The sequence below is a fragment of the Gouania willdenowi genome, chromosome 14 (assembly GCF_900634775.1).
Source record: "Gouania willdenowi chromosome 14, fGouWil2.1, whole genome shotgun sequence".
Lineage (NCBI taxonomy): Eukaryota > Metazoa > Chordata > Actinopteri > Blenniiformes > Gobiesocidae > Gouania > Gouania willdenowi.
Window position 1 is genome coordinate 4,376,391 of NC_041057.1, and position 22,103 is coordinate 4,398,493.

The 22,103-nt window shown below is 37.1% G+C and overlaps 2 protein-coding genes across 3 annotated transcripts in view; one reads left to right on the forward strand and one right to left on the reverse strand.

Annotated features, from left to right (window-relative positions):
- Positions 1-8,975, reverse strand: part of LOC114475659 (ryanodine receptor 1-like) — an 86,957-nt gene extending 77,982 nt beyond the window's left edge. Inside the window, 4 exon segments of the mRNA XM_028466656.1 lie at positions 107-127; positions 265-363; positions 449-568; positions 8,815-8,975. Of these exon segments, the coding sequence (XP_028322457.1) occupies positions 107-127; positions 265-363; positions 449-568; positions 8,815-8,862 (288 nt within the window). The 5' untranslated portion in view covers positions 8,863-8,975.
- A 1,310-nt stretch (positions 8,976-10,285) lies between these two features.
- nfrkb (nuclear factor related to kappaB binding protein) lies at positions 10,286-22,090 on the forward strand. Of its 2 annotated transcripts, none has more exons than XM_028466785.1 (26): positions 10,286-10,351; positions 10,618-10,747; positions 10,859-11,060; positions 11,959-12,086; positions 12,168-12,339; positions 12,913-13,017; positions 13,094-13,167; positions 13,253-13,334; positions 13,422-13,617; positions 13,704-13,815; positions 14,561-14,687; positions 14,767-14,844; positions 14,920-14,996; positions 15,079-15,125; positions 15,431-15,491; positions 15,570-15,744; positions 15,825-15,931; positions 16,801-16,924; positions 17,153-17,232; positions 17,298-17,497; positions 18,165-18,423; positions 18,514-18,684; positions 19,407-20,090; positions 20,178-20,284; positions 21,448-21,583; positions 21,701-22,090. In XM_028466785.1, the coding sequence occupies exons 2-26, from the start codon at positions 10,622-10,624 to the stop codon at positions 21,839-21,841; spliced, it is 3,771 nt and encodes a 1,256-aa protein (XP_028322586.1). In that variant the 5' UTR covers positions 10,286-10,351; positions 10,618-10,621; the 3' UTR covers positions 21,842-22,090. The 2 variants fall into 2 exon arrangements, with proteins under 2 accessions (XP_028322586.1, XP_028322584.1); XM_028466783.1 differs by having other exon boundaries at positions 10,287-10,342; positions 10,612-10,747; positions 21,701-21,841.
- Positions 22,091-22,103: the final 13 nt, after the last annotated feature.

Sequence of the window (22,103 nt, forward strand, 5' to 3'; positions counted from 1 at the left end):
TATTGAATGCAGCAGTAAAGCAGAGATTACACAGTGATACACATACTGCAGCTGCAACACACATGTTTGATAATATGCAGTGAAAAACAAAATAAAGTACACATACCCATTTGTCCAGATCGACTGCCTTCATTTGGCAGGAGGAGAAAATCACAGAAAAACAAATTAAGTGTCGACTTTCAGATGAAAACAACTGCTTATTTACTCATATTGATTAGAAACAGCCATTTAAAAGTAGACTGCAAGTGTTAATCAAAGTCGTACCTCGTCCACAGAGGTGTTGGACAGCATCTCCTGTAGTGCTCGCACAGACAGCGACTGCTCCAAAATAAAGCAACAGATGGCAAGGTCTGGAGGGACATTCTGAAACACAAATTCACACGTAAACCTGTTAAGCTTTGGGCCAGTGAAGATAAAAACAGCATTTTTAAAAGTGGTACTTTACTACCTGAGCGTTGGAGGTGGTCTCTAGGAAACACAGGCGGTTTCCAAAGCCTTCACAGGACAGACAGAGCTTGATCTGCTCCTTAAGAATAGAAGCAGTGCACTGAAGAACCACCTGGTCATCCTGGGAACACAAATACACACTGTTAGGAGCTGTTAAACTGCAAATATCTACTTTAGGCAAATGCTGGAGGAAAAATCTTATTTTTGGAAGCATGGTTATGGTTAAATTGTGTATTTCAACCTTTATTTATTTGCACTACGTGTCGTACACACAATTTTTACATAATTTGGGAGGATTTTGTGGAATAATTTGAGAAACATTACAGGATTTAAAAAAAATAAATAAATAATAGAGTTCTTTCAAAATCCATGTATCATTCGTTCATTCATTTTTCATTATGTAACAAAAACATGAAAAAGGAAAAAAACACTTATTATTTGATATTTGTTTCCAAAACCAAAATGAAAAAACTGAAAAACCCCTTGTTTTTCAAATTCAAGCTCTTTTGCTTTGGTACAGAAAACGAAAAACAGAAAACGAACGCCTTTATTCGTTTTCTCCATTACCGATTTGCCAAAGTATGTGACCCGGAAGTGTACTCTCATCCGACGCTAGTTCGGCATGATAAGATCGCTGCTTCCAACTGTGTGTTGGACACAGAACCTCTTCACGAATATTTCGGAGGATTGAGAGACTCTTAAGTGTTGCAGAGCTAAAGATATCTCGGAATATGTAACGCTTCACTTCAGGGTCACGTACTTTGGCCAGTCGGTGATAGAGAAAACGAATAAACGTGTTCGTTTTCAGTTTTTCGTTTTCTGCACCGAAGCAAAAGAGCTTGAATTTGAAAAACAAGGCGTTTTCCGTTTTTTCATTTTGGATTTGGAAACAAATATCAAATAATTATGTTTTTGTTACATAATGAAAAACAAATGAACGAATGATACACAGGTTTCACAGCAACAATTTACAACTGAATTATTTGGTCATTTACATAATGATTCATGTTTTCTCTGTCATTTTCACTTTTCTCCTGTGGGCTGAATCTGATGCTGTGATGGTCCGGATTTGTCCCACGAGCCTTGAGTTTGACACATGCAATCTAAAGTATCTATGTTTATACATACGTATATTAGCTAAAAATGGAAAAATGTATGTACACATACTACGAAAGCTTTTCTATTTGCATTAAATTGCTTGAAATAAATAATTAAATGAATAGATGAAATAAAATCATAGTCATTAAAAAAAAAAAGGCGGAATAGAGAAACAACTTTGTTCATGAACAACACGTTTTCTGGACAAACAATATTTAAAAACCATTGAAGCATTAAGCAGCTGTTTCTCTGGAGACTTCCATAACCTTCACTTGCATGTCCTGTGACTATACTGTAGATCCCCCGTCTGTAATCTCCCTGCCTCGCAGACTCCAGCTCTATATTTAAGGCAGCTGCACCTGCTCTTCACACGTCCCTTTCTGGAGACCAACAGATATTTAGGATTTGACGGTCAGGGGACAAAAAAAAATATTTACCCCACTTTTCACTCAAGCATATAGCATCATCCATTCAGCCCCTGCTCTAATGCAACATGCATGACGTAAACAGTTCTCTGCAACACCAAGAACACCTAGAATATTTGTATCAAATCATACATCTATTGGTGAGAGGAACACACAGTTGTCCCCCTTTTAAAACCCATAGTAAACTAATAAACACTAGCAGAGCCAAACGTTAAGTGGATAATAAAGTGTTATTTAATGTTACAGAAACCACACTTACATGTTAAGGATTTGTTAAGGTTTGGCTTCATCTGTGTTTTCCTGTTATTTTCTTCTTTGTCTGTTGAATTCACTGCTAGTGATAAGACATAGTATTTATACACAGCTGTTCTATGTAGAGTCTCAGCTTTCATGAATGTTTCACGATTGTTGGTGAACACGTGATTTACATGGTTGTTTTATTGTGTTGCTGATTTATTTGCTTAGGGCAACAACTGGGATTTATTTAAGTGGAAATTGTCATCAGCTTATTGCCGAGTTTTAGCATGCTGCCTAAGAAAAAAGCTAGTTGGTTACACATTTAGCCCTAAGTTTCCCCTTTGATCCTAAACATTCAGCAGCAATATATATATATATATATATTATTTTTTTTTGTACAATATATCGAAAATCTAGAAAGTTTAATACCTGTGGGTGTTTTTGAACATTTTTTGACGCATGCACAGCAGAAGAATGTCTCAAACTCTGCAGCAACATTTTATTTTTTAATGCTCCGTCATACTTTGAGTGTCAAAGAGTCTCATTGGTGGCCTTACAAAATTATAACGTTGCTGGCTCATACGGAAACTGATCAATTTTGATGGAGAAAATAATTTTGGGTTAAAGTCAAAACGTTGAGATTAACGTTGAAATTTCGAGATTAAAGTTAAAATGTAATGCCATTAAAGTCGAAAAGACACGATTAAAGTTGAAAGATAATGAGATTACAGTCGAAAAGACGAGATAAAAAGTCAAACTTTCGAAAATGAACTCAAAATACAATATTGTGATAGTGGCCCGCGTCCGCTTGCGTAGATTTGACTGTAACAGCAAACCTTCAACTTTTATCACTTTATTGCTCTGTTATATACCTTGAGTCTGGAAAAATGGTGGTCTTACAAAATCAAAACAATTCCAGAAATCTGTCATGAAACAAATGTTACCTATCTTTGTATTTCTCAAGGTAATTTACTAACTACTGAGGTTCAAAGCTAACAATGCTAATCTGATTTTATGAACAATTAATGCTTCAGATTTACGCACAGTTTTCTCAGGGTCTCATTCTGCAGACGCCACAATGGATAAAACAAAACAGGTGGGATGTCATAATAACATGCAGTTATGACTTTGATTTGTAATGGATCATCCTAAACAATCAGATGATTTAAATTTAGCCTGATGTTGGTTAGCAACTGGAAAAGCTGCTGAGAGCAAAGGAACTTTAATTCTCTGTGACGTATTCAAAGGCTACGGATGACTTTGTGTAAAGATGGGCAACTTATAGCACAAAAAATCTGATCATCAGATCCAAGAGCCATGTCATCAACTTTCATTTCACCATTTAAAATAATGACCAACCTGAGCTTTAACACAGGAAAGAACGTTGTTTGTTTTCGTTCTTTTGTTTAGTATTATTTAATGATATTTGTGCGTTTTTGGAGTAAATTTCTGTATTTCTGTTGTGATTTTGTGTTTTTGGAGTAATTTTTTGGTTTTCATTGTTTATACATTTGAATATTTTTGTAGTCATTTGGGGTGTTTCCTACAAGTCTGTGTGTGTATTTGATAGTGTTGTGTTCAAGACCACACTATCCCAGACCAAGACTTTCCCGAGACCAAAATGCACCGAGACCAAATACATTTGACGGACAAAAAAGGTGCCTGCAAAAAATTAGCTGAAATATTAAAGCTACTACTGCTACTGATAAATTCACAATTATTCTACATATTTGAAAACAAGATTTTTATGTCAGCTGAATGTACAGCAAGTGTTTAAAAGTATTTCTGCCAAGAAATAAAATGGCTGGTCACCTACACTCCGCGTTATTATCACATTATAAAAAAAGTTTAAAAATAGCAGGAATTAGTGCTGGTCTCGAACGGTCTTGAGGGAAAATCCCGAGTCCGAGACGAGACCGAGTCAAAATGCTTCCCGAGTCCGAGACGAGACCGAGACCTTTAAAATTTGGTCTCGAGACCGGTCTGGACTACTACAACACTAGTATTTGATGTTGTTATTTTGTACATTTTTCTCTCATTTTGTGTAGTTTTGTTGTTTTATGTATTTTTCACCATCTTGTGTGTAAATCTGTGCATTTCTGTTATGATTTTATGTTTTTGGAGTCATTTTTGTGTTTTTGTTGTTTGTGTATTTTTTTTTTAATATTTTTGGAGTCATTTTGTGTATTTTTGTATATTTCTCCTCTGTGTCTGGAAGAGTTCCTCTCCTCATTCTATTCCACCTGCTCTAACATTTTAGACACCATTACCTTTCTCAAGCAAAGGTCCATCAAACCCAAACCAGTCCTTTGGTTAAACGACACCACTGTAGGCTGGCAGAATGCAGGTGGAAAAAGTCTACACTGCATGTATCTCTTAGAAACAGCTTTTCAGACTATCAAAATGCAGTCAGAGAAGCAAAATGTAAATATTTGTCAAACGTCATCTCTACTAACTGCAACCTGTTCCAAATCCCAATGACAGTGTTTTTAAAAATGTGACCAAATCAACCTGTGAAGATTACTGCAATGCACTGTATTTTGGACTCAATCAGACCTCCATACACTAGGGATGTAACGATTCACTCAACTCCCGATACGATTCGATTCACGATACTGGGTTCACGATACGATTCTCACGATTTATTTTACAAAATGGGACTGTATTTAAATGACTGAAAAATATTCCTTTATTTTTTTTTGGGAAAATACTATACTATTTTTCATTGTCAAAATAATCCCTTGATAAACTATTCAAAACAATGCAATTTAACTAAAAATAAATCATGAATTAAATAAATAAAGGAATAATACAAATGAAGAAGAAGCTTATTATTTAAATTCTGGTTCTATAGTAAACAATACAAAACTGCATAATAGTTAATTTTCTTTTTAAAAGTGCAACTGAAAAATGTATTTTGTGCCTTAACAATTGGATTTAAAAAAAAAAAAAAAACAGTCATTTTACTGTATTTAGGTCAGATATTTGTTTGAACCAGCAGAGGGCGCTGGTAACCCAGTTGTCGGTTGGCATGCAGATATTTTGCAGTGAAGAAGAGATGCTATGCTAGCAGACAGAGCTAATAGAAAAACGTGACTTTTACAGTTATTCACGTAATATTACAGATATTATTTCGGTGCTAAAGGAGTAATGAATCATTTATGAATATGTTTAAGAGTAGAAGGCGGCCAGAAAGAAAGTATTAGCAGATTTCTTTCGCCGCCAACACTTCTGGGCAGCGCCCTCTGCTGGTTAAAAAAAGTACTGCGATTCAATTTTCACAGCATCGATGTGAATTGTTATACTTATGAATCGATTTTTAACTGCCTTACGATTAATCGTTACATCCCTACCATACACAGATTACAGCTTGTGGAAAAAGCTGCTGTCGGCTCTTCACCATCTCTTGCAAACATATATCACCTGTCCTTTCCTCCCTGAGAATCCAGTACAAACTTTTGCTTTTTGTTTTCAGCTCCATCCACGGCCTCGCACCTGCGTATTTATGTGATACTTTGACCCCTCACCAGCCCAGCAGAGCCCTACGTTCTGCCCAACACCACCTGCTTGAGGTGCCCAGGTCACATTACAAACAGTGGGGTGATTGCGCTTTGGTGTGGCAGGTCCTAAAACTCTGGAACTCGTTGCTGCTTGAGTTACGTGCCATCAAAGCAAAACTAAAGACTCACCTGTTTAGAAAGGCGTTTGATACATAGTTCTGTGACACTTGTCATAAATGTGATAATGGTCGGTTTTTAATTACATATTATGCCCTTTTTTCAATTGTGTTTTTATTGTGTATAGCGCTTTGGTCAACTTTGGTTGTTGTAAAGCACTTTAGAAATAAAACATGATCAATTAAGTGATATTTTTCTCTTGTTTTGTCGTTTTTCTTATTCTTCTGTCATTCTGTATAATTTTGCTGTATATTGTTCTCTCATTTTGTGTGTTTAAGTCAATTTAAGTCAATTTATGTTGATTTTTTTGCTTTCTGATTTGATTCTGTGTACTTTTGACGTTGTTATGAATATTTTTCGGTAATTTTTTCTGCATTTTTGTAGTTTCGGGTTTTTGCAGTACATTTTGTAGGGTATTTTTTCTGTAATTGTGCTTGTATTTGGAGTTTTTTTGTGCATTTACTTTGGGGGCCGCACAAAATTAGAACGAGGGCCGCATGCGGCCCCCGGGCTGCCAGTTGCCTATGCCTGAGTTGGTGCGTCTGGTCAATGGTTTGGTGCTGAAACAACATTTACAACGTCAGTCCTGGTGAGACTTTAATCTCCAGTTGGAGGCCTACAGAGCGTCTCTAGTTATCAGTCACAGGTAAGAAGTTGTGATTAGTGATTAAAGTGCACTCATCAGTACCAGCGTTGCCACATGCTGCACTGATGAAAGCAGCAGGTGCTGAAATGGGCCAAGCTTTGAACTCGCTAATGCTCACTCTGTATATTTAGCACGCAGCACAATTCAGGGTGAACACTGACAGACTGTTGGTAACCTCATGACACATAGTTTACATATTTTACTTAGTGCCGGGTTTCACGCTCAGAGATAAAGTCGTAGAGAAATGATTGATTCCTTTACTAGAAAACAGTTAAAGTCTTCTTTTTTTTCATGTATTCATGCATGTTTTGTGTTTTTTGCTCCAGTTACACTGTAATTACAACGAAGCTAAAGATAATCTTTTACCGGATGATAAAGTTACCAAGCTTTGGAGGGAACTCAAGTGGCACCGAGATGAACACGTATAAATGTTTCAACGCTGACTATCAAAATAAAGCGTGTCAGGCCTCTGCAGACAAGGCCACAATGCCCTTTGGCTCAGAGATCTGAGGAAAAAATCTGATACCAGTGTTTATATATTCTAGCTACAAATAAAAACCATTATGATGAATGATAAAGCAGAATGACCAAACTATTCAATCGTTTGTTCCACTTAAATTCATTAGAAACTGATCATCTTGTGTGATAATAGTCCAAAACATCCATGCATTATATCCTTTAATGCCAAAGTATTGGCACAGCTGATCCTAGCGGAACCTGATTCTTGTCAATCACACACTAATTAATTCATATATTTTTAGGGTTGGTTGCACCATGAGTTTGTGCAAGCACTATCAGCATTTTCATAAATGTGTTTCAAGTGGTTGATTTAACTGTGACAGCTGTATATTTTATTTTATAATTTTGTGATTTCTCCATATTTCATTTCACATTTTTGTGATAACTCCATATTCTATTCTAAAATTTTGAGATAGCTCTATATTAAATTGTTCCTTTTTTGTGGTAGCTCCATATTTACTTTTTTTGTAATAGCTGTATATTTTATTTTGAATTTGTGTGATAGTTGTATATTTTATTTCTATGTTTGTGATAGATGCAGTTTTTTTTTATTGTTATAAATAACAATAAAATATAGAGCTATGTGATAGCTCTATATTTTATTTTATTTTAATTGTGATAGCTCCACATTTTATTTAAAACATTTGTGATAACTACATTTTTGTGATAGCTGTGTATTTTGTTTTATTTTTTTGTGACGGCTCTATATTTTATTTTATATTTTTGTGATAGCTGTAATTTTTTTTTTTTTTTTTTTTTTTTTTGTGATAATGCAATATACTATTTTAAATTGCATGACAGCTGTATATTTTATTTCACATTTTTGTGGTAGCTCCATATTTATTTTTTTTGTACTAGCTGTATATTTTATTTTGAATTTTGTGATAGCTGTATATGTTATTTTATTTTTGTGACAGCTCTATATTTTATTTAATTTTTTTGTGATAGCTCCTTATTTCATTAGATTTTTATTTTTTTGTGTGCAGACAAGGTGAAAAAAAAAAAAGATTTTTATTTTTTTTGGGGGGGGATAATTGCATATTTTATTTTTATTTTTTGCTCTATATTTTATTTTACTGATTTAATATTTGTATGACTTTATAGTTTTACATCAAATGAAAATTAGGCTTTTATAAGCAAACGCACGCACGCACGCACGCACGCACGCACGCACACACGCACACACGCACACACGCACACACGCACACACACACACACACACACACACACACACACACACACACACACACACACACACACACACATCAACAAATAAATGAATGAATACATACAAATATACATCAATGAATACATGAATAAGTAAATAGATAGATAGATAGATAGATAGATAGATAGATAGATAGATAGATAGATAGATAGATAGATAGATAATTAACTGATTTTATTTGGCTTTTAAAGAGTGTATTTGAGTTATTTTTACCGCTCAGGCCTCAGTGCTTTAGCGACATGCTTTTTTTTCACCCCCACCTTGTAATAAATGTTATTTTTTTTTAAAACTTTCCATACTCATATACTGAATGTTGTCCATTCGTGCTGTCCTATGTGCAACAACAGTGGAATATCAAATACCCAGTGGGATATAAATAGGTAACAATGCCAACAAAAGCAACCACCTGTCCCTGTCAGTCAGAGCTGAGTTAATGGAATGTGAAGCCTCCTCCACACACTAAAGAATGTGTGTTTAGTGTCACTTTTTGAATGAAATACATTAAAAGCTATGTGAATAGTAAACGTCATCACTGACCGTACGCAGGAACTGAATCTCTTCCTCTCCATCGGCTGCTTCTGCCATCCTCTAAATGCATTAAAGTTGGAGCCTGTGTAGAGAATGGCACCCTGTGGTTCCTCAGCTGTGTTGTCAGAGGTTTGTGGAGGGCGGTGCAGGCGTATGTGTCTGCTGCCTCTCCTTGTTCAGTTATGGAGCTGAGGGGGACTGACTGTTCATTACAGCTGTTCATTACAGCATCGTCACACAACTGAGACAGTATTTCAAATGGCTGTATTACACTCAGGGCCTTTTTTTTGCTTTGTTTTGTAACCCAGTTACTGGTCAGCAGCAGATTGAGTCACATAATACTGAACTATAGAAAGAAGTACATTGTAATGTAATGGTAAACGTTTATCTATAACTATATACACTATTTTTGTACGTCATCTGGACACTCATGAATGATTTTTCAATACCATAAAGACTTTTAATCCAGTTTGAAAGTTTTTAAAATTTTGTATTTTTGATATTGTTCATCAATAAAAAAATGAGGAAATTACAAATAGGCTTGATCCCTGTACCTCATTATTTGTGTCTTTATTATTCGATTAAAAAAAAACCTTCATCTTTTCATTTCAATCAAAGAAAAAAGTGTTCAAAAGAAGAAAAAAATTGCATTTGAACACTTTTTTGTTTGACTGAAGTTTTAATATTAATATTAATATTTTTTTCCTGAAGTCGTCTTTTTTGTATTTGGCCATATTATGGGTGGTACATTTGTGTCTTTATTATTCAATAATAATAAAAAAAAATCTAAGAAATATGTTTTTGCATTTGAACACTTTTTTTTTATTGAAGTGATTTTTATTGAAAATGTTTTTTGTTGTTGTGTGTATTGTTTTCTGTTTTCAGAATGATAAATTAGGAGCTAATGTTAGCACAGAATATTTCCCCAATTATTTCTTAAAAAAGACAGTTATTAGGTAATTTCCTTAACAACAACAACGACAATAAAATATAGATATTACCAAACCATTATGGGAGAATTTAATATAAAATAAGTTGGATAATATGGTTAGTTTGAAAATATTATTATAACGATGATTGTATAAAACATTAAAAATTGTTCAAGAAGTGTAAAAAAAAAAAAGTCCAGGCAACACATTGGCATTAATTCTTTAGAGTAAATAAGCAAATATGAACAATCAAATTTGTGCTTTTTTTTTTTTAAGACAATGAATGATAAATCGTTTTTTGTAGAATTGATTTTGAGGTTTAGGAATACTATTTCAGAACTTATATATTCATCGTTTTCTTCAATGAAATATTTGTAAAATAGACTATAATTTATAAGAACTTAGTTTTGAAGATATATCGGGGTATAACGTTGCCAGATGTATTTTTTGATTTGTGAACAAGAAATGAGAAAATATATAAGCTGTACTTACCGAGAAACACCTGTAGGAGGCAGTGGCAAAAATGAGACCGGAAATCCTTGTGATTTCAGCTGTAGAAGAAGAAACAGTTTTTCTACTTCCGTCTCGTGATCAAAACAGCAAAAAAAAAATCACAGGTAATAACGCTTATTATCAGAGTTCTACTGAAAACTAAAGCTTATCTAAGGGTTAGTTTATCTATATACTGCACAGTAGAATTGTTGTTGTCTCAAAACGCTGATGAAGTGATCGTCGAAACCAAACGGGAACATTAGCTAAAGGACAAACAGCTTAGCTCAACTGCAGACTTAAACACAGCGTACCGTACATACTTAAAAATAGCTTAAGTGAACCCACATAGGTGCTAAATTAGGATAAATTGTTGGTCTTTTTTCTCTCACAGAAGAATGGATGCCCTTGCTAACATGCTGTCAGACCCTCTGGATCCAAAAGAGGCGAGAAGCAGCCAAATCACAGAGGAGTGCATGCTGGGAAACTGCATAGTCAGCCTTCCTGAGGACCTTTTAGAGGACGTGAGTTGATGCCTGCATCTCATTATTTCTCTGTTTATGTTTACCTTTGCAAAGGGGCGGAGCTTGTGTGCAACTCTGTTTACAATAAAGGCTTTGTTGTGTTTTCTACAGCCTGATATCTTCTTCTCTGTGGTGAGCGAAAGCACCTGGAGTGAAGTTCTGTCCGATTCCCAAAAACAGCACCTGCGACAGTTTCTGCCACGGTTTCCTGAAAATGAAGCTGCAGAGCAGGACAGAACCATCAGTGACCTGTTCAACAACAGAAACTTTAGCTTTGGGAACCCTCTTCATCTTGCCCAAAAACTCTTCAGAGGTGCAAACTCTTTACCTACAAGAATTATTTTTCACTAGGACTGGGCGAAGAATATTTTTTTAACAATTGGAGCCTATTTTGCTTATTGTTTACCCTTTTTTGCAGCTACTATCACTTTTTCTTGTCATATTTTTGCCCCTTTTAATGTATTCTTGGCTACATTACTCCCATTTCAAATACTAATGCATTTTCCGCACATTTTTTCCACCTTCAAGACATTTTTGGCACTTAGAAACCCTTTACACCACTTTTCTTACGTATGCCGCACATGTTTATTCGTTATTGTCACTTAATCCCCTTTTCACCATTTTTTATGTTCATTTTTGCCATTTGAATTGCATTCACAATTTGTGATTCCCATTATTTGCCAGTTTAAACAATTTTTCCATACATTTTTCAATTCCATTACCCACAATTTGCATCTTTTACCCAATTTCTATGCTTTTTAAAATCCCATTTCACCACCTTTTCTACCATTCTTTTGCTAGTTTTAACCCATTTTATATCTGATTAAAACAACGACTTACATCTTTAAGATGACTCTATACTATGGCACAAATAATACTAAACGTCCTGGATAACAGTGGATATTATTGGTTATCACAGATTGATAGAACAATGGACCATCATTTTACTGACTTCATGGATGGACCCCAAAAATCTCTCCTCTTTATTCTGCCTTATCGGTGGCCCTGTCTCCACATAACCATTCTTGAATGTTCATGTCTGTGTTTTTATACAAAATAAGCTATAAAGTGAAAAATATATCAACCTAGGCAATATTGTAAATTTCCTATATTGCCAAAAGAGAAATTTCGATATATCTTCACTCGATATATTTGCCCAGCTCTATTTTCCACCTGGATTTAATTCCATGCCTTTATTTATCTTGTTGCAGATGGTTACTTCAACCCTGAGGTGGTAAAATACAGAAAGCTGTGTGCCAAGTCCCAGCGAAGAAGACATCTGTCCTCCCTCCAACAGTATTATCACCGACTTTTGAAGCAGATTCTCGTCTCCAGAAAGGTTTCTCATTGGAATCCTTTTTAAGATCCTACTTCACTTGCATCTTGAGTTGAATCTGATTGAGTCCTGTTGTTTTTTTAGGAGCTGCTGGACTTTGCAGCGCACAACGGTCTGGATTTCCCACCCAAAAGAAGATCGTCAACCAAGACTCAGGCTGAAATGCGGGAGCCGAGGGTGCGAAAACGACTCAACCGGATTCTGAAGGAGGTTAAAACTGAATGTGAAGACAGCAATGCTTCATCTGATGATGACGGTTAGTCACTAAATTAACAAAGTTTTCCACATTTGGTACAGTAATTATGTGCAATAATAAAAATTTAAAAAAAACATCAAGGATAAACCAAAAAAGTCAATAATACCAAAGGCAATGATAGTAATAGTAGGAATAATAGCAACAATAGTGTTAAACAAATATTCATGTAGAGCAATGGATATTAGATAACCATGAAATTAAAAAGAGTGAAAAAAGAAAAAAAGGGTCACACAAAATTTTAATGTACGCATATAAATGTATGTCAACACACACAAGTGCCCATAGATATGTACATATACATGTATAATTAAAGTAAACCAAATTTACAAAAAAAAAAAATTAAAAGCAAATAAATAAAATACACAGAAAGAACTTAAACATACAGATATTTGAATTAATAATTATAACTAAAAATAATAGTTAATTAATTAGATAAAAGAGTGAATTTGGGATAGGTCAGATAGTAAACTGAGGTTCAGTTAGTCCTTTTTTTTTTTTTTTTAAATCAAAAATGATACTCAAATGTATACATTTTCTTAGGCTTGTTACTCTTATTTTTTAAATATCTCATAGATGTAGCATTATGGAATCTGGCTCCTCCGTCGCCTTCTTCCCCGACACCCAGCGTTTCACTCAGAGTTCTTCCAACTCTCTTCACGCACGACACGAAGACTATGGGTCAGTAAAATATGCAGAAATCATAGATATTTCTTCGAATATTATATTCTGAAGTTTTGGTTTTTTTTTCAAACAGAAAAAGTAGAACTGGGAGAGGAAGACTTGAGGGACATGCTGCAGAATCATCGCGAGAAAAGAAAACGACAGCCAGTAAGTTGTTAGAGCGACTTCCATTGGAATTTTGATAGAAATGAAAAATAAAACTAATAGCATATTTATTTTTTTAATATTTTAGGATCATCCAGACTTGGTGACATCTGATATTCAACTCGGGGACATACTTTCAAGAGCGAATGTTGTTCGCAAAGGGTCAATGCGTGAGTACATGTAGTTTCGGATCCTTTTTATTTACTTTTTTGTTTATTTTCCCTAAACTTGACATTTGTTTGCTTTTTTATGTCCAGCCCTCTTCGAGCTGTCTGTGCCCAAGAAGAAGATGCGAGATGAGAAAAAGAAGAAAAAGCTGAGAACGATCAAATTAGAAGCGGAGGATCTATGCGACGCCCTCGTGACTTCAGACGTTCCGTCGGCTCCAAACGTGAACCTCATCAACTCTCTTCCCGACACGCCGTCGTCTCCTCTGACCAACATTAAAGAAGAGTGAGCGGCAGCACAGAATAATCACAGTACTTATTAAATCAGTGGTTGTTATGAACTAAATCACATGTTAATCTTTGTTATTATAGAATTGTGGAGGAGTATCAGAGCAGCCCAGTTCTAGTGGACGAGATCGCCGTCAGTTTTTTCAGCTTGTTGGAGAACATCTTAAGGGCAGAATGTCTCTGCACCACTTCAATGGTAGGAACCTATGTCATGATTTTATCCTAACAAGTTCGGATGAACTATTGCCGGGCCCGCAGAATGTCAAATGACTCGATTCTACCGAGTAAAAAAAGGTCTCATAGAGGCTCTTGACATCCGCTCATAGAATATCCATGTCAAATTACAGCCCCATTCAACGAGCATTAACGGAGGAGTAGCCATTTGAAAAATGGGGCCCCCTGGCGCCCCCCGTGGCACATACGGAGTAATTGGTCCCATTCATATATTGGTATGTGTCAATGATTTGGTACCATCAACTGTCGCAATATTTGACTCACAAATAAATGAGAAAACAACCTTAATGGAAATTGACGAAAAAAGGAGGGTGGGCCCTTGGGCTCCTTATCGAATTGTGCGAGGCATAATCGTAATCTACGTTGAATTATCTTTGTAACGATATATCACACGATTATGTTCCCATAAATTTGGAAATTACCGGAAATGGGGGTTGGGTCCTGGGGCTCAGAGCGTCTCATCATATTAATGCATAGAGTATTCATACTAAACTGCATACCAATGTATTGATTACTTTAAAACTATTTTAGATCAATTAATCATCAGGAAGGCTCGGCAAGTTGAGCACAGATCAATGTAGTTGGATCGTAGAAATATAAATCAATTCATCGATCGAATGGATTAATCATTTTCTTAGTAAAAATGTCTATATTTATTTTATTATTTCATTGAAAAAATGTAAAATAATCCTATTTTGATGCTTTAGCTGGAGGAGAAAGTTCAGGTGTGGCAGACTTCTCCAGCCAGTTCCCTCAATGCCTGGTTTTCCTCTGCATCATGTTGGTCTGAGTTGGTGCTTCAGGCTTTGCAGTTTCTTGCTGGAGAAACCAAAGGTAAGTGGCGGCACTAATAAGATGAACTGACTTTTATTTATGTCCTGTATTTGTGATATATAATAAATGTGTTTGTTAGATGGCATGATGGCACTTCCCAGTGGCTTCTCTCCATTTGTGGAGTTTGTTGAGGACTCCCAGCAGTGGAGGTGGATCGGTAAGACACGCCTTCACCTTTATTACCTGACTGATGTTTATTTTTCAAAGAAATCATGATTTTTATTTATTTTAGGCTCCACTGAGGAAATGGAGAAGGATCTCAGTGCTCTCTGTCAGCTGTGGTTGGACTCTAAAGACTTTGTCGTCAAGGTTGAACAAACTCTTGCATTTCATGTTTATTACAAAGTCAATTTTTTATGAAAATCTTTTCATCTTTTTTTGTGCTCCTCAGATGGAAACTGAAGACATGACAGAGATGACGTCACCAACACAGAGACTGTAAGTGTCAGCGATTCATCAAACACTGCACACGTGGGTTGATTTATCTTGTTTTTTCAAGAAAATATAAGAGGAATTTAGGAGAATAATGCTGCAGGAGGTCCATTGTGTTTACTCTTATAGATGAGTGTGTGCTGGTTTTTTGCCAGACTTTAAAAAACTTGCGATTATTTCTGCACAGCTGTGTGGTTTTTATTGTTTTATATTTTTAATATTTGTTTTCTAATTTACATTTTGGAGGTAAAAAAAAAAAAAAAAAGATGATTCTTGTTACTTATGCACAGTAATGTCTCTTCTTTCTGAAGGTCTACTGATTACGTTGTGCGGCCCAGCACTGGCGACGAAAGACAAGTGTTTCAAGTCCAGGTCAGTTAGCGCTACAGAAATGATGAACACGTTTGAACTTGTTTGATTTTGATCTTTTGTTATTTGTTGTTTTATCAGGAGCAGCAGCGCTACAACCAACCACACAAAGCGTTCACCTTCAGGATGCACGGGTTCGAGTCTGTGGTGGGACCAGTTAAAGGCGTCTTTGACAAGGAAATGTCTCTCAACAAAGCCAGAGAACACACACTGCTCCGCTCCGATCGCCCTCCATACGTCACCATCCTCTCACTGGGTCAGGACTTATTATTACTCGTGTTCCGCTGTGTTTGTGAAGTTCTACTGCTGACTATAATGTGTCGTGTTGTTTTTCAGTGCGTGACGCTGCAGCCAGGTTACCCAATGGGGAAGGAACCAGGGCCGAGATCTGCGAGCTGTTGAAAGACTCTCAGTTTCTTGCTTCAGATGTCACCAGTGCTCAGGTATAAACATCACTGTTTTTATTTACCATCAATGCTTTTAATTCCAGCAAGTTAATTTTATATTCTTTTTTTTTTTTATATAATATATTGAGGTTTCATTTATTCAGACAACTTTCTTTCAGGAAATTTACTTTGATCTCCTGACATGTTTCGACTGCCAACTGTCAGTCTTCTTCAGAGGCGTCTGCTGATCAACAGTTGGCAATCAAAACATGTCATTACTACAGTGTAAAGTTTAGGACATCCTTAGGTCTCAGAGTCAGGTATCAGGAAAACCACTGTCATTTATCAGACCAAACGTACTCATGACTCAGCACAACCTCCGTCAGATGACACGGCCTCAGGTGGCATTTTATTTTGAAAGAACCGGAAGTACACATACAGTTGAAGAGCCATTCTTTCCTTTTATTTTTAAAAAGTTAAGATGTATCAATGTATTGTTTGATTAATACATAAGTCATTAAATGAAACATTGATGTGTCTTAACCTTTAAAAATAAATATTAGCTTTCAACTTACACTCGTATTCGAAGCGACACATGACATCATGTGTATTTCCGGTCCCTTCAAAATCCGTCATGTTGTGTTTTAAGTCTTGAGTTTGACGGCTTTTATTTTGAAGCCTGAGGCCTTTTTGTTTGACAGCAGTTTCATTTGTTGGAGGTTTTGCTGAGTCATGACTCCGTTTGGTCTGATAAATGACAGAGGATTTCCTGGTACCTGACTCTGAGACCTGAGGATGTCCTAAATAGAGCACCATACACTGTACATTTCAAAGTAAATTTCCTGAAAAAAGTCTGAATAAATGAAACCTTAACATATCGTTAGTGCTTTTGCTTGTTTTTCATTTGGTTTATTTGTTTTTTTTAGGTGAACACAGTGGTGAGTGGAGCTCTGGATAGACTTCACTACGAGAAAGATCCCTGCGTAAAGTACGACATCGGCCGAAAACTGTGGATTTACCTACACCGCAATCGAAGTCAGGAAGAATTCGGTAAAAAAAACAACAAATCTTTATGCTTGGAACCATAAAAAAATATACAAATTCATGTTATTAATTCAATCTCCTAACAATGTAAAGGTAGGCTTCCTCAGAATTGGAAATATCTCACTGAGAGTGTTTTTAAAAAAACATAGCACTTTGTTTTGCAGTAAAATGTCAAATTTTCTCGAATATTTTACAGTGAAAACGCATAGGTTTGAATGTATTTCTCTCACTCAGAGAGGATCCATCAGGCTCAAGCTGCAGCCGCAAAAGCAAGAAAAGCTCTACAGCAAAAACCTAAACCAGCATCCAAGCCTGTGAGTCCTCAGCAGAATAAAACCACTTTGACCTGGAACAATTCTAACCCACGTCTATGTTTTAGAAGTCTGGCAGTAAAGACGGAGGCAACAAAACTCCAGGATGTTTGGACGCTGGACAAGATGCCAACTCCAATCCGATGTCGCCAACTTCTACAACGCCTACTGCAAATACACCAGGAACTCCTAAGTCACCTTTACCATCGACACCCATTGTTACGTCTGCAAAGGCAATGGTCACAGATACAATGAAGAACAACTCTGGGTCAGTATTTATAGCTGCTTTTCCATTACCCTTGGAAATGTGCAAAATCTAAATAGTTCAATAAAAGCTGCTGAAGGAAACACTTGAATTATCAAAAAAACACAAAGGTTTTTACACTTTCATGAGGAGGTTTTAGAGACATTGATATTGAAATGTATCGCAGAAGCGCAAAGAAACACTTTTTTCTACAGTTACTACTTGGTCACATGACCACTTCTGAGAAAAAGACAAAAAAGCACAAAACAAGACGAAAACACACAAAACAACTCTAAAAACACACAGTTATGACAAAAATAATACATTTACAACTAAAACACACAAATAGACAATGGAACTACACAAAATGGTGATTTAAAAAAACACACCAAAGACAACAAAAATATACAATATGAGCAAACTCACAAAACGCATCCGTCTACAGGACTCCACATCCCACAATGCAATGCAAACTATTTCGACAATGTCAATGAGAGAGTTTTTACAGTGGAGATAAAAAACAAACTTTCGAGAGGCAATTTCAACTATTACATCTTTTTTTCAGCAAGTGATCTGTGATTTATTGATCTGTGAGGCCTAAACCTACTTTATTTGCTAAAAAATTCTCATTTAAACGTTTGTATTAAATTTCTAGTGAATTTTAAAGATGACACGTCTTTTGCACCAACAGAGTCCTCCTTGTGTCCCCTCCGTCGTTGCCCCAACTGGGAACCATCCTACCCACCAGTCAGGCTTGTCCACCAGTATCACAGCCTGTTACATCCCAACACGCAGCAGCTCGGATCGTGAGTCACCTGACCACGGGCTCGCTCCCTCAGGTGCGAGTGGTTTCTACTCAAGCCGGTCTGGGACCTTCTGCCACGCTGGTGCATCCCAGTCCTCAGCAGATCAGGATGCCTGTGTCAGTAGCTTCTAAAGGCCTTTCACAGGTACCAACAACTACTACAACACGTAACGCACACCAGGTTTTGTTTCTTACATCCTGTATGTTCATAATCCTTCCTGTTGTGTCTCCACAGGCTGTGGTTTCTGTTCCTCTGAGGACCCAGTCTGCTGGGAATCCAGTCCAGGTTCCAACCACCCTGTCTGTGGCTATGGCCAAACCTCACACTGGTTCTCCTGGAAGTCCAGCTAACACCTGCACTTCTTCTGCTCTGCTGCAGGGCGTCACAAGCTCAAATATTAAACAGGTGACGCATTCGGCTTAAGATGGCAAATTTCTAGTAAATTTCCATGAGAATTTAGGCTTGGGAATTTTGTGAATATTCAAAAATATTAACTTTTTATCAGAATTATTTCATCAAATTAGCTGGAAATTGGGATTAACTGTATCATCTAAACATAAATATTAGCATCCATGCAAAAACAGTATAATTAATAAAACATTTTAAATTTCTTCCAGGGTTGCAAAATGTATCGACATTTTTTAGCCGATAAAAGAATAGATAATCAGATGTACAAATGAAGCCAAACCCTAGAACACATGTGACGTAGGAAAAAGGAAAAATGACAGAGAAAACATAAACCATTATGTGAATGAAACTTAATATTTGCAGGGGGCAACAGACAGTTTTTAAGTTATTCTTTAAAATAAAAATGAAAACAATCTCAAACAACTGCTATAGTTGTTTTCAAATAGTTTTCTAAGCAAAATGTTGTTGTTGGACAAAATGGGGTACTTGGATTCAGAAATATGAGAAAGGGGGTACGAGAGCCAAAAAAGTTTGAGAACCACTGACCTAAAGCTTTAAAATGCTGTGTAATTTAAATTTTTATCGTAAAAGCACTCGGGGAAACTCTAACCCTAAAAACATTTTTACTGGTTTGAGATGCTGCTGTTTTAGTTTTCCAGGTGTCACCATGACAACATAATCCACACATTAACGTTGAACCTCGTTCTCCTCCCTCACAGCTCTCCATCACAGGTCAGCTGGGAGTGAAAACCCAATCAGGAGCAGGAATCCCCATCACAGCCACTAACCTACGCATACAGGGTAAGGACGTCCTTCGCCTCCCTCCGTCCTCCATCACTACGGACGCCAAAGGTCAAACCGTGCTGAGGATCACCCCAGACATGATGGCGACTCTCGCCAAGTCTCCCGTCGCAACCGTTAAGCTAACCTCTGACTTTTTAGCCACGGCCACCACAGGCAACAAGAGTATATCGGCTACACTGCACGTGGCCCCGCCCCATTCCTCGCCTTCTTCTGGCGCAGGGGACGCACAGACCACCAAAGCAGCTCCCATTACCTCCACGCTGCTGAAGGCCGCAGGAGACGCCGCCATTCGTCTGATGCCCACGTTAGCGGTGTCAGCAGATCAGAAACCTAGAACCTTCACCACCATGGCTTCACCAGACAAAACCGGAACCACAATCCGCATCATGCCGGGCCTGGGAGTGATTCCACAGAAACAAGGGCAGACCCTCACTATGTCCAGCACGGCGTGCACTAAACCACTGACTGTATCCACCTGTGCTAACGTGGTTAGCATGGCTAAGGGTCTGACGGTGGCGCCAACATCACCTCTGACTTTAGGGACAGCCACAGCATCGGTGAGACAGGTTCCTGCTACGGTTGTCACCACCACACAGTCGGTAAGAAAAGATGCTGCTAAACTTCTATTCAGACCAGATCAGTAGAATGCACTGAGTGGTGTTTCTGATCATCTTTTCTCACTGTAGGGAAAACTTCCTGCGAGGATCACCGTCCCCCTGTCCGTCCTCAACCAACCGCTGAAGAGCAAGAGTGTCGTTACGACTCCCATCGTAAAAGGAAGCATTAACACAAAGTCAGTGCACTGTGGAAGTAGAATGTGAATTACTGTAATTTAAAGCTGCTGGAGATGATAATGTTTTATCAGTACGTAGTTCCTTCACATTAAGATAGTATGAAAAAATTGAGTACGTGAGAAATACCAGGACGGATACTATATGGGGACATTTCTACTCATACTCAACCGCCCCATGATGCATTGCGAGCGGAATGTAAAATCGTCCTGGGACCGTCTTCAAGCTAAAAATCAAACATCCACTTTTCAAAATAAAAGCATCACTTGTCTTCCATTAGTTTTTTTTTAACCCTTTTGTAAATAGGGCTCTTGTTTTGAAGTGAACAGGAAGTTCTTTCAGTAGCACAATGGAGGATCTCTGAAAATCTGTGAAATGTCAGAATGAAATGTCTACGTTGATATTCTACTTGGTCACTTTCTCACTTAAAATGTTTTCAGAACTTTCAAAGAAAAGGTGGAGAATCAACAGAGATATTTAGCCTCAGTGTGATTCAGGTTTTTGTTATTGTAGGTTCCAAATGCATTTTGGGAAACTTGGAAGTATACTTGAATGTGAACACTCATCTTAATCATAATTATAGTATATAGTAGACAGTATGTACTCATTGCGTTTGTAGGGTATAGTATGTAAGTGTGACATTTACAACACAGCCTGTTGTTCAAAATGATTAAAAGAGGCTAAATATCTCTGTTGATTCTCCACCTTTGAAAGTATTTGGTATTGGGTATTTCTTACACTACATACTCATTTTGACGTCAAACTTAGTATGAGTAGTACGTTGGTATGACATTTCCAGCACAGTCTTAGTGTAGGCCTCATACTGTACATCAGTACAATCACTTTCATACTTGTTTGGAGAAGAAACACATGAGATCACAGTGAGAATGAAGTACAAACATTTCTATGCATCTGTCTACAGGACTCCACATCCCACAATGCAATGCACCAAACTTTTCCATCAATGTCAATAAGAAATTGTTTACATTGGAGATCAAAACCAATTTTCGAGCAGTTTTTTCAACCTTTTACACATTTGTTTCTCAAGAAAATGACCTGTGAGAATGAACATAGACAAGTCGTCTCCAGCAGTGTTAAAGCTGATGCCAGTCACAGTGATACATTTTTGTTTACTTCATATTGTATTGTTTTTTTTTCTGCGCAGCATCAGCAGCCTGGGCAGGAACATCATTCTAACCACGATGCCTGCAGGAACTAAACTGATCGCAGGAAACAAACCCGTCAGTTTCGTCACAGCTCAACAATTCCAGCAGCTTCAGCAACAAGGCCAGGCCACACAGGTGAGTGCTGGACTCTCCCTACATCACTCATTTAGACAATTATGGGTTTTTTAAAACTGCAAAATGAAATGATCTGCTAATAAATCTTTAAATTGTGCTTCCAAACTCTTCCCTCAGGTCCGAATCCAGACAGTTCAGGCTCAGCAGCTGCAGCAGCACATCGCCACAAGCTCCCCAAAACCCGTTTCTACCGTTGTCGTGACAACAGCATCGTCACACAAAACGGCACCTGAGCCCCCTCCCGCCCCTCCACAGTGAAATAGGTTCAACCATTTCAGACAGGCATGCATTTCCTCCTCCATTTCATTTCTGAGAAAGAATTCAAACAAATGAATTAAACATATTCTGACTCTTCAGATTAAATGTGAAACTAAGTTTTTCCTCCAAATGTCGTTAAGTTTAATGTTTTGTTTCTTGCTACAATGTAAAATATTGCAGACATGAACAGACTTGTTTCAATGTAATGTTGATATTTGTTATTCTTTGAATAATATATTTGTCTTTGAACAAGTGTTTGCTT